Source organism: Alligator mississippiensis, chromosome 1 (assembly GCF_030867095.1).
Source record: "Alligator mississippiensis isolate rAllMis1 chromosome 1, rAllMis1, whole genome shotgun sequence".
In the NCBI taxonomy this organism is placed as follows: Eukaryota; Metazoa; Chordata; order Crocodylia; family Alligatoridae; genus Alligator; species Alligator mississippiensis.
In genome coordinates this window covers 135,557,345-135,570,824 of record NC_081824.1, presented here as the reverse complement: position 1 = coordinate 135,570,824, position 13,480 = coordinate 135,557,345, and the positions used below count along the sequence as shown (strand labels likewise).

The 13,480-nt window shown below is 41.7% G+C and overlaps 1 protein-coding gene across 10 annotated transcripts in view; it reads right to left on the bottom strand.

Moving 5' to 3' along the window:
* ARID1B (AT-rich interaction domain 1B) overlaps positions 1 to 13,480 on the bottom strand; it is a 432,896-nt gene that overhangs the window by 19,061 nt on the left and 400,355 nt on the right. For all 10 annotated transcript variants that reach the window (XM_059714373.1, XM_059714361.1, XM_059714369.1 and 7 more), the window contains 2 exons: positions 12,613 to 12,817; positions 782 to 920 (listed from right to left, as the gene is read on the bottom strand). In XM_059714373.1, coding sequence (XP_059570356.1) covers positions 782 to 920; positions 12,613 to 12,817 — 344 coding nt within the window. The remainder of the gene's footprint in view (positions 1 to 781; positions 921 to 12,612; positions 12,818 to 13,480) is intronic.

Below are 13,480 nucleotides of genomic sequence, written 5' to 3'. Positions count from 1 at the left end.
CAGTCTGGGACATAACGCTGCTTCCGCTGATGTCACCAGGATTTTTTCTGCTATAGCCTTCAGTAGAAGTACACATGAGAAGAGTGCCCTCTCCTGGCTTGCTGCTGCTTAGTAAAAATTTGAAGGTCCTTTAATTGAGACTAAAATGTTCTTAACTAACCAAATTCTTCCTTTAGCTCACGGTAGAGGGGGTGGGAAGGGGTACGATATATTTAAACATATAGAACAAGGGCTTCATGTCTTGGTTCAGCAAATTTGTGTGGTTTATTGGAATGTGGGGTTGGAAGAAAAGTCCATGTTCATCAACTGCATGCTCTACTACCTCCTGCAATCACTGTATCATATAACTTCATTTAGAAACCAGACAAACACAATCTTAAATCTAGTCCATCTGTTGCCTTCACAGCTCCTCTTGGAAAGAAGTTCCAGAATTTCACTGCTCCGGTGGTTGGAGATCTCCTCCTAATTTCCAGCCTAAATTAACACAGAGCCAGTTTACATCCATTTCTCCTTGTGCCAATACTGTCCTTGTTTTCTTCTTGGCATGTTATCCCATATCTATTGTTTTCCCTACACTAAACAAGACAACTTCTTTCAGCTTTCTCTGAGAAGACAGGAGAATGGTCAAGGGAACGGAGAAAGCTTAACCTTTCTCTGCACAAGTTCCAGTTTGAATCCCTCTTTTCTGAGCCTGGGCAGTCAGAACTGTACACAGGATTCCAGGAGAGTTTTATACAGTAAGATAAAAAGCATGAAATGGAGCACTTGGTGTCTTTTATACCTGCCACCCTGCATAGGTGTCATCTGTCCATGAGGTGTTGATGCTGGTGTTGGGGGCTTCAAGTCGCCTGGCACTTCTGTCATGGAATTACTACCAGTAGATTGAGGAGTCTGTGGACCTTGCAGGGAACCGGAATTAGCTGGCAAACAAAAAAACAAGGAAATATTAGAGATACTGAGCCAATTACTGAGGAAACAGTAGTCATCAAGAAGAGAAGATGGTTATTTTACAAACACTGTGCTTATAGCATGCATTTCAATACTTCAGCTTTCCTGGACCATCCTCAGAGGTGGTGGAGGAATTCCCATTCATTTTAAAACTACAAATAGCCCAGTACCTACAGCAACACAAATGGAAATTATCTAGGTAATGGGGGACTTTTAATTTAAATCACAGGCACGAGATACAAAATTAACTTCTGGTTTACACATTTGTAATTAATAGGCTCTTCTTAAAATGGTATAACCTCATTACATAATCACTTCCACAACACATACACATGTATAAAGCCACTTTCAGCCTAAAACAACACTTTACAAACTTAAACTGGTACATAAATATATCAGAGTAATGGCATAATTTCATCTAACACTGAAGGGCAGCCATGTCTGAGATGGAATGAAGCAGCTGATTCACAGCAAGCTCACGTAACTTTTTAGACAGGATGGAAAAAAAAAACATCGTATCCTTTCGAAAAAAGTAAAGGGAATATTAGAAAAGAAGAAAACAATTAACAAGTTCAAAATTATCAAAATATGTAATAGGAAATTGCAGTTAACTCCCCTAATCTTGTAAAAAAGTTATGGACTGTTTAACATCAAGTGGTTAAGACTTTGGTTTTATATCTCAGTCAAAGTTAGCTACTACGAGCAAACTATAACTCATCAGTAAACTTTGACTCATTAAGAAATCACATGGGTAAAGGAGTCAGGGAAGTACAGTATGAGAGGACACTGAAGAACTTTTTCATACCACACTTTTGCAGTTGGTATTTTTGCAGTGTTGTTGCCTTACCCATGGAGGTACTTCTTTCAGTGAAATGGTACGCATACATTATGTGCATGTGATTAGATAAGACAACTCTTCAAAGCCACCCATTTTATCTGCTGCACCAATTGTGCTGAGACCTCAGAAAGCAATTGTGGGCAGTATTGTGGCACTGTTTCACCCTGGTAAATGACTGTATTCTTAATATAATTATAATGAACATAAAATAGTTTTGTGAGGAGTTCTAATCTAATGAGAATAAGTAGGTATATATCAGGTCTAGTCAAATGAATACATCATATGAAATTGGTGCAGGAATACATTTACTGTGTGCCTTTTAAGTGAACATACAGTTTCCTTATTAAAGAATATCTGATGGACATATTCACTACATGAAGTATATTTTCCCAACTAATTTAATTTAAAAAGTCTGCTAGATGAGAATTAATGAATTCAAGCAGAAGCTTTGGATCTGACTTGCCCTAGACCTCTAGGCCTAGTGCCCCAACTGACTTCCAGGTGAATTCTACCTGAGGAAGGCTTGCAGGACCAAAATCAATTAATTTAGTTGCTGGAGACAAAGACTCACCACAAGAAGCACAGAACACCAGAAGATTCAGAAAGAAGCTCAACTTGGCTTTAAATGTACATTTCCTTAGGTTTTTTATTGCCTAGCTGCAGACTTATGTTAGCATTTCCTAGTGCCTGGCTGTTGCCTGTATGCTCAATCACTAGGCATGCTGCTGCTGGGGGAGGGGAGGAGGAGGGACAGATGCAACAAAGGCTTGATGACATAAAAGGGACAGCAGGTCAGGACTGGTCCAAAATCCTAGCAGCCTCCAATATTTTGATGGATGCATCTTATCCTAGCTTGAAGACAGACTTTTTTCTGTTTCGTTTCATCTACTTCTGTATTGTAGGTTGCCAAATTTGGAAATCAGTCCTGTTAGCAAAATGTATAATCAGGATATCCCCCGATCCTCAACTTTTCAAATAGCGTTTAGTTTTATGCCCAATAGTAATGAAATTCTAAAAGTTGTTAAGAACATCCAGATCCACTTAATATAGTAAACAAAGAAATATACACACCTTCCAAACCCACATTATACTAATATTATATTCGCCTGGGGGCTTTGGGTATTTACAATGATATGCCCGTACCATGATAACAAAAATAAATGTGTGCGTGCTCACAACAAAGCCATTGTCTAAATGAAAGAACTTGAGTAACAGGGCTTGTACCCTGGCTTTAAATCTCAAGATCTTCATAGACTGCATAGACATTAGGGATGGAAGGGACCTCAGAAGATCAAGTCTCTTCATAGGCAAATTATAGATTGCTTCCCTGAAAAGTATAAAAACCTGAAACCATTTCTGTGCTAAGTCCTAGATGTTTCAGAGCTGATAAATTAAAACCAGGTATGCAACCTAGCGTGGAACCATGATATTTATTATAACATATGAAATTGCCTCCACCAGTATATTTCAAGAATCTCTCATGATGGGCCATTAAATACCAATTAAATTCTTCCCTAACCAACCCCAGGCAAGAAGAACTTAATTCTCATCTAAAGGGGAAAAAAAAGCTGATAGCAGTTAAAACATATTTTCTCTATTTATGAACTGTAAAAATACACAGTATTCTTCTTATAAAATAACTGTTTTATAAAATCCTCTTATATAAAACATGTCTGATTTGAAAATAGGAAAAGAGAGACATCCAGCTGAGAACTTGCAAGCTAAGTTTCTACCTGCTAAAAAATGACTGGTTACAAATAGCTGCTAAACATGTTGTATAACGAGAGGGCCAATGCCAAAGCCAGCATGGGGACAGCAATCTTTCCAAAAGTGCTTTGTTCATATGCCTCAACCTTGACCTGGAGAGGATACTTCTAGAGATACTAGAGTATTTCAGTCCCCATGCTTATTAGGCCATGGGTTTCCAACAAGGACATAGTCGGGTATGTGAGATATGGATAACTGGTCTACTAGGAATTACCCAGAGATCAACAAGTTATTTCACATACCTGAATGCCACTGAATAGTTAATTTATGTTTTATGAACACTGTTAGCATACAAAGTACCTTCCTCGTGGCAGAATAATTTAAACACTCAAAATGTTGGTTATTATGGGTGAAGCTAGCAGCACTACCCAATTCTAAGGCTGCCCAACACTTCCCATTTTAAGATCTGGTTTTCAGTTGCTATCACTTCCTCAAACTTTAGCCATCTGGTGTAAAATTTTCCATATTGGGTCTCTGCCGTATGCTAATTTTTTAATGTATCCACCAAAATGGTTCAGCCATTTCTAACATGGCTTGGAAAATTGCTTTTCCCATTTAAAAAAATTCTGAGAACATTTCCTTTCAGAAGCTCTACTGACCCTAGGGCCTAGGCTTTGGATCCACACCCTGAAGTGAAGGCGGATAGTTCTTATGTCAGGGATGTGGCTTTTGCTGTCCTTATGAAAATCTGGACAAGCTATACACCTCTGAAAAATTATAGTTTACATATGCTCAGTAGTGACATGCTGCATAGTCGCAGCTTAATTCCATGAAGGTCCTGTCTGCACGGATCACGCTTTGGCATGGCGCTGCACAGGACTTTCCTTGTAATTTCAGTGCTTGGCCACTGTAGGCTGGGATGGATCTAAGCCTGGACACTGAATTAATAGCAATGAGTCTCTCTCCTGCACTGTCAACACACACCCTGCTGGGCACAGGCAGAGAAGGAAAGTGCCCAAAGTGAATGCAGTGCGAACAACAGACAAGCCAGGCAGGGACTGTAGAGGGAACACATTGAGACTAGTAGCCTAGGGGTAGCAGACTTCACCTGGAGACTTGGAAGGGGAAGTGAGGAAAATGGGACTGGGAACTGGGGAGAGCAGGCTGCCACTGGATGAGCAAGGAGATGGTGAGTCAAGAAGGGAAGTATGGATGGGGGACTGAGATCAGATGAAAAGCTCTGGGGAAGAGACTGGGACTGGATGGGAAAAGACATTGGGATTGGGAACCACTGTGGCAGAGGTGACAGCTGACAAGAAGGCAGGATGAAGGGAAAGAAGTGCAACTGACTGGATACGGTGACTGCACAAGGAGCCAGTGAAGATGGGGAATGCGGGTGTGGGGCTTACTAGGTGTAGTCAGCCCAAGACCCCCCAAATATCACTTATTCCTCTGCCATCAGCAAATTCCTGGGTTTTTTTTTCTTATGTTACAGTCTTCAACTACCTCACCAAATACAATTTCTTCTATGGGACCTCTGCTTCATTCATTGCACAGGATAGCTCTGGTCTGAGGATGAGTGTGGTGAAGAAGGCTGTTGTGTGCTGGACCCATGCAGATGGTGGAAGCTGTGCCATAAGCAAAGCTAGGGAGTGCAGGCAGAGAAAAGATGGTCTTGCGGTTAAGGAATCCAAATGTAGCCCTGGGGAAGCAGGCGCTGTCCCTGCCTTTGCCACAGGACTTCCTATGTGAATCCAGGGGGAGCAGTAATTTAAATCAGAATTTTTGCAGGTGGTCACTGACTGTCTTTGTTTGCTGGGCGCTTGACTTGAGACCGGGGGTTCCAATTTTCAAAAGTGCTGAGCACTCAGGGCTATCAATGAAGTCAATGGGAGCTGTGCTTTGACCAGAGAAAGCACTGTAAGGTTAAGTCCTCTGAAAAGGCAGGTCCTTAGCTGTCGCAAGTCGGCCTCTCAAAATTACTGGATATATTTTACCTTAATCTCTTTTTGGCTTGGTTCCCCATCTGTAAAAATGGGGATCACAGTGCCTCTCATCTCACAGGGGTGTTGTGAAGATTAATTAATTCATGCCTTTGAAGCTTTCAGATGCCAGGGTGATAAATGCCAGAAGACAGCCCATGAGAAAATTAATAATTCTGTCTTCTGAGCAGGGTTTGAACACTGCACTGTAAATAAGGCCTCAAGCCGCATATTGAACAATGAGGATAAAACAAAATATTGACTAGCTGCACATTTAGTGGGCACCCTGCATTTGGTGCACTGAACTGAATAGGGTGTCTGTGGAAAGAAGTAGTATGTGGTTGTATGATTAAAAGCTGTACCAGAATATATATGGGTGGGCGGTCACACTAAAGATTGCACAGGCAATCTTAACATTTCAGCATTTCAGATTTTTTGGGTGCAAAGTCAAGCACTTTTAATATAAGTTCTTTTAATATAAATAATTGTGGATTATAGTTTTTATATACTTATAGTTTATATATCTATGCTCAGAGAAAGAGACAATGCACATATTTATATGTCCTTCACCATATTATTTATACTGTGTTCTGTTCAACATAAGTTGGGTGAGGCAGACAAGTTATGCATGGTCCCACAATGCTTACATATACATATCCTTTTGGGTTTTTTTTATTCCCCCCCTCCCCATATCATCCATAATACTTTTCTGGACAAAAATCACAAACTGAGCATTTTTCTTTGTAGCAAAACTGCTGTGTCCTCCTCCTTCAAATCCTTCTTTAAATCCCACTTTTGTTCAGATTCCGAAAGCTAATCTGTTCTCTGACACTGTCTACATCCAACCTTGCAGCTTATCATTTTGTTTCTACTGTGGCTGCTCAAGCCCGATTGTAAACTCCTTGAAAACGGGGACCATGCCTTGTTTGTCAAGTGCTGCATTATTGCCTTTAGTATTATAAAACAACAACAATGGAGAGCTAAAAAGGCGGACTCAGACAACAGTATGTGTTTATTTAGAAGTACCTGAGACCAAGCAGCTGACTTGCAGATATCTAGAAAAAAACCAAAACTCTTTTGTATCTAGTCAGTTTGTTTTATATGAAATTTTTCAGCATACGCACACGCACGCGTGCGTGTGCACACAGACGCTGAACAACACTTGTCACCTCAGCTTTCCTCAAAAAAAAAAAAAAAAAAGCTTTTAAAAAACAGAAACAATAAAAGAAAAGTGAAATAAAACAGTATCTTCAGCCAATTGGAAGGAGAGGTCCTACAAGCTCCTTCACAGCTTCCTTTATGGACCACTTCATCCTTAGCTGCAGGAGATCAGCACTGCGATGACTTTTCCCGTAAAAGGTCTGCCCGCCAGTGAGTGAGGCTGCAGGGAAGACCCTTTATTTACAATAGCTCAAGTATGCAGTTAAGCAAAAAAATGTCTTCCCCTTGCCAGCATTTTTTTCCTTCAGGAAAAAAAAAATAAAAAAAATGAATGCAACCTCTTGAAACTCCATTAATATGAGGCCTGACATGCTCTCTAGGATATCCCTACCTTTTGCCAGAAGCTACAAATGTATACTCTAAAGTAAACAATGGAAAGGTTACTGAAGGTTAAGTACATTCACATACTTCAGACTGAACAGCCAGACACCATGCTGGGAAGATAATTTACACAGCGTGAACCCAGTGCCCTAATTCTGGCGGGATGGGGGAGGGGTGGGGAGGGCTCGCCGGATGTGTCACAGGTCTGCAGTGAATGGAGGTCAACCTGAGGGCACCTTTGTTTATAACCAGGACCCCTCTCTCATTTATCTTCTGCTGGGGATTCCCTGGTTGGCTACATGACAGGTTTTGTGACATCACCTGTCAGCTAATAATAGAAATGCAGTCAGCCACCTGCCAGGAAAGATGGATGGGTTTTTGGTTACAGACTTACTAATTGAATGACTGGCTTTTCTCCCCCCTCCTCCCCAAGTCTTGTTTCTCTGCTGCCAAGGAAACGCAGGAACGGTGGCTCTCCCCCTCTCGCAACACAGGCACCAACTTTTCCAGGTTTGCATTACTGACATCATCAAGGCCAAGCTCTGGGTTGTGGCTGCGGCGCCCGGCTGTGAGGGGACTTGTCCTGCTCATGCTGTATGAGCGAAACGGTGGAAGACTCTCAGCCAGCACAATGATAAGTATTCAGCCTCAAACACATGGGCTAATTAGTGGTCATAATTTTGAGATCCACGTGCATCTAGCTGATGTACTGTGGCTAAGGACACTGCATTCCGGAGCAGTGAAAGAACATACAGGGTGCGTCTACACGAGATGCTACGTTGCCAGAGCAATATGCTACAGCGACGTAGCGTTGGCCAGCACAAACCGTGCTGCTACAGCTATGTTGCTGTAGCGATGTGCTCCCTTGCTATAGCGACGTAGTGGCTGAAAATAACCATGAGCCACTGGCACAGTGCAGTAATGGCTGTTACTGTGTCATCATTTAGTACTTCCTAAAGTGCTAAATGACAGCATAGTAACAATGGCACCATAGGGGCATGTGTAGACGTGCCCACAGTGTAACAGTGGAAAATAGATTTTTAATGTCGGAAGCCTTTTAAAACCCATTTCCTTTGTAGCCATTAAGGGTTCAGCACAGTGGTTTTCAACCTCTCTTAATAAGTGTGCCCCTGGCAGTTGGTTGCAGAGCCTGGGGGTGTGTGCGGCCAGACATGGAGCAAGCGGGAGGGTGGCACACCCCTAGATGCAGTGCAGGGTGGTGGGTGGGAGCGGAAACTGCCATGTGTGAATTCCCCCCCACCTCGCATCTGGCTGGCTGGGTGGTGCCTGTATGGCCCGCAGAGGGGTGCTGCTGCCCTCCCCTCCCCTGCTCCTGGGATGCAGCGGTGCAGGGTGGCAACGCTCCATCCCAGCCCACCCATGCATAACCCCTAGGGCCTTCCAAGTACCCCCGGGGGTATGTGTAACCCCGGTTGACAATCCCTGGTTTAGCATAATGGATACCCAACAGGATCATTTGCAGGTTAGAGTTTACTGCAAAAATAGGCAGAATTGCTACATATTTTGGTCAAGAATATCAAAACACTGTTAAGGCTATGGTGGGGAATATTTTCTTTGCATGAATCTCTAGGGAGCATAATGATCACAGATGGAAAGCTTGTGAGGAGCTTGCCACCTTAGCACACTTTTCTGTTAATAAGGGTACATTTACGTAGTGAAATAACAGTGTAGAAGTGGCAGCACAGGCTAGTAACTTGAATGCAAGCCTGACAGGGACCTTGTGTAAGCACTAAGGGTACCTATACATGAGCATGGAGGCTGCTCCGACATGCTGGAATTCCAGCTCTTCACAGCAGACTTGATTAATTGAGTTTGTTGGAGCGTGGCAACTGCTTTAGTTCAAGTGCCCCACTGCCAATTTTAAGCGTGGGGATGCTGAATCACAAGAGGTGGCAGCACTTTAATTTAGAGCAGCTCTCAGAGCCACTCTAATTGAAGTGCTGCCCCTCTCCCACTCCCGGAGTACATGTAAAAGTGCCCTAAGGTAGCTAAGTCTATTCCACAGACTGGGCTCCCATGTCTTTACTGTTGTTGGTACCCAAGCTAGCCAGATTTAAAATAGCATAAGAAAACTGTATACAATGCACTCAAAACCCTTTCAACTGCTGTTTCCTAAGAGAAAGAAATCTGACACATTCAGAGCCACCTTCTTTCTCTGGGAGTATCTGAAGGGATTGGAGATGTATGTGCATGATGTGCATTAAAACAGGCAATTACAATTGGGTGATGTATAGATCACCAGTTTGCAAGGCCCACTGACCTGCTGCTTTGCTAAACTAGTCCAATCCCTCTATTCAAGCTGCAGGGCTTTTCCCTAGATGGTCAAGTGCAGCACAGAGAGAGAAATTCTGCATTCAGTTATATCCCCCACCTACCCTGAGTCAGCAGAGCTGCAAGGAATGGAAGCAGTAACAGAATTTCACCCCCTTATGCAATGCAATAAGCCAGTGGGGCAGCATACTACCACCACCTCCTGCATATGAACTAGGTTTCTCCTTTCACCCAGAAATTCCAGCAAAGGTCTTCCTGCTCTTTTCAAGTTCCTTCAGTTCTTATGAGCAACTGAGCTTCCTGGGATTTTTTTTTTAAATAAGTGATTTTCAAGCTGTTTTCCCATCCTTGTCCTTGGCTCACATCCTCAGCTGGTTGTAGGGATGGACCAAGCCCAGCTTCCCTTTCCTGTGACAAACAGGAATATAGGACTGGATGGGGCCCCCCGAGCCACAGAGTTCAATGGCTATACACATATGTACTTGGGTTCCACGAGGATACTGGGGCCTGCTTGTATGGAACCAGCTGCACAAGTGGGACCTTAGCATTTAAAGCTAGGAACTCTTCAGTCTACGATTTCCTGTTCTATTTGAAAGCAAAAGAGGAATGGATTATCTACAGTACATCTGTAAGCCTACTTCTTTTGTGTAGTTAAAACGTTAATGTTGCCATAAGCTAAAGAAAAAGAAAAAAAAGGCTGACTGTTAAAGAGAACAGGCCTGTGCTTTTTGCAGCATCTACACCTCAGCGGGATTTCATGTACTAAAGCCGATACACACTGGGAAAGCCTTTCTCCATACAGAAGTGCAGTCCAATCAGCAACACAAGTTCTTTTCCAGCAAACAAAACAAACCTTGAGATCTTTACTCGCTTCCCCCTCTTCTGGTCCCTATGCCCTGCTGTGTTTTTATTTTAGAAAAATAGTTTCAGTTCTCTTCATAGACAGCTTGTTTGAACTGCATGTAACGTTGTGATTAAATTTAAACTTGGACTTGGTGGTTTTCTTTTCTAGTTCCAAGCTACACTGGAACCTATAAAAGCAGAGTAGTCCATAATGTTTCTCTGCTTTTGTTTAAGGTCCCAATATTTAAAACAAGATCTCAAAATTCAGGTAAGTTTTATGGCAGTTGCCCCGAGTCACTAACCAAATTACTGAATGGCAACATTGGGAGCAGGGAAGAGGGAAGCAAAATATTTCATTCAGTTTTAGTTCTGCTTTTTCATTTAAAAAATAGATGTATTTTCTTAACCTCCTCCCTAACACATCTAATGGCTTCAGCTCCATTTACCATTCTCTCTCTGTAGGCGAAGCAGTCAAATCCAAGAGCGTTCAATTTTTAATAACAATGCACGTCCTGACCAATTTATGCTTCCTTTAGACTTTCAAATACTCAGAATACCCTTGTTTACAACACTTGGGCCCCTTTTAGCTCTCAAACTTGCTTTTCAGAGTGAGATACTTGCCTGACATATTAACTAACTAGTGATGGGGCACAAGCTAATCATAAGGTTTTATAAGGGTTAAACATTACAGAGGGGGGAGGCATTATTTCAGGTGTTTTAAAGAGGTCAGCTAGTGATGAGAGACGGTAAATTGAAAATGAATATCAGGAAAAATTCCTAACAATGTTAGTTTAAGGAATAGTCACTACAGGTGAAGGCATTTCAGTCCTATCACTTGAGACAATTAGCACACTGGAGCAAGCACAACAGAGCATCCTTCAACAGTGGTTTCCAAATATTTTGGGCCGCTAAACTGCTGTTAATGTTCTAAATTTTTAATAGGGTATAATGAGCCTTATCATCATATTTTGAATGGAAAATACTATAGAAGTACATGAGCACTAGTGAGAGTCACAGTTTGGGAACCACTGTTACAATGAATAATCCTGCCTGGCCAGGGAAGGCACTACATAACTTAAAAGCTCTTTGTGCTTTTTATATCTGTAAGAGAGGCCCCCAAACTGGGGCCTGCAGTCTGCAAATTCTGTGGAGAACTGGCTGCTCTCTCCTTCTTCTGGACTGCTAACATGCATAAAAGAAACTAAGATACGTTAAAAAATTTCCTAAAATAACCTGTCAATGCAAGCAAATGCTGCAGTTCTCACAGGAATGGAATTGTATTGCCAGCAAGGGGAGATGGCTTGCAACAAAGGGAATGGGAGGGTATGTAACCAGATTATTCTGTATTAAATATACTTCTACAAAACAGTCTGAGAAGCCCCTGTTCTCCCATTCACTCTTGTAACGTTTCTACCCTTGTGTGATTTCAGAGGCAGAAAATACATACGATGACAATTTCTGCTGTCTTTTTCCAAATGAAGCCAAGAAATAAACACACTACAGAACAATAATGTCCTTTACCCCCTCTTTCATTTCTTGAACATGCAACTCCTTTAAGTTTCTCTATATCGGATGCCAATAACAGTTGTCAACTATTAAGAATCTCAAGTTGAATACAGATAAAACAAGAAAATCTCACTCCCTTTGTCTATTTCAAACTCCATCCTGTATATGCTGAGACAGAAGCCAAAATCAAGCGCTTTCAGTTCATGTGCCTCCTGACGATAAGAAACAGAACACAGAAAAGGCCAATATCAATTATTCTAATATGCAAGATTAATGACAATGGCAGAGGAGAGTGATACATTCCAAACTACAAAGTCTAGTAGTGAGCAAAATCTCTGTATTCTCTCAACTCTCTCCATTTGCATTTAAAAAGAACTGTATCAGAGAAGCGGGCTGTATTCCATTTACTGGACCAGAGCTGCCATCTTAACCCTAACTGATTAGTGTTTCTACCTGCCAGAAGGCATGTGGTAATTCACTCCAGATTCATATTAATGAAACTGTGGGTTGTAGAATCTGGTCCTTAGTCAGGATATATTTTTGTAGTACTGGGAGTTGCACGTTTTACAGAGCATGCATGCATATCCCTGCAGAATGCCATTGTTATTTGCTACCTCTTAGTAATTTAACCCTTAGGGTCTTGCTATTTTTCAGACTGACATGACATGCAAATACTTAAGGAGGTACAAGTGCACAGGCCTGTGCATGTATCTGAGCAAGCAATACATAGTTCTGCAGTCTGCTTCTCACAGCTAACTTTGACACAGGTCTGAAGCCCATTCAGTCACACAAGTGAAATTCCCAGATGCATCTATTCAACTAAGTTATCTAAGGTTAGCTAGGGATCTTCCTAAAATGCCTGCTGGGGAAGGAAGGTTGAGAGGTGCAAGATTTGTCTAAAAGAGCTGCATTTTTAAAAATGCTGCTATAAGAAGCTGCAGTTCTCCTACTTACCAGGAGATGGTGGCTGAATCTTAGGTTGTTTCTTAGTATCTCCAGTGCTGAAGACCTCTGGAGGGGGCTCCTCCCCTCGTTCAATCTTGCACTCAAAGGCAAACAGGTACTGAATATATTGTTTTTTCAGGGAGCTGGCTGCACTGCTCGAAGTACCAACATTCAGGGTGGTTGCCAGTTCACGCCACTTCTTGTTTTTATTAACCTAGCAAAATAAATGGCAGAATTGTTAGTTTGCAGCAAAGTGGTTTGTTTAAAGCCGGGAGGAGACAAAAAAAAAAAGAAAGGAAAAAAAAGCACTTAATGTCTTGGTTTACTTTTTTTATTTGCCTCTTTTAACTAATGCTCATTACTCCCACACTCAGTAATGCATAGACAGCATTTACAGTTATAAAACCATTAAGGAACCTGCTGATAGCTACATAAAAAGCTTTCCTTGTTGAGTCTTCTGCATGGTGCATCTTCTAAATGCTTTGCACTCTTCCAGGGCTTGTGCTGTTCAGTTAGCAATTTATCTCCAAGCAAATGCACACTCACTCACTTTCTCCAACACACACACACAAGCACCCACCCCATTCTAATTAAAAATCAGCTTCTAAAAACTAATTTAAAAAGCAATAACACTGTTATTCTGCAATTTAAGTGTTTGAGCATTGATATGAAAACTAATTTTTCCTCTGAAACAGCCCCCAACTGTCAGACAGTTCAGCCTGAAATTCTTGGTTCAAGTCCTTTCACTTATAGGGCTCCTTGTGGGACTGATCAATGATCACTTTGCAAAACTAGATGCAGAGTCAAGTGAATACCCTTATGAAATAATTAAATTGACTCTCAACACACTGGGACAGTTCAATGGAGTTTTGTGTTA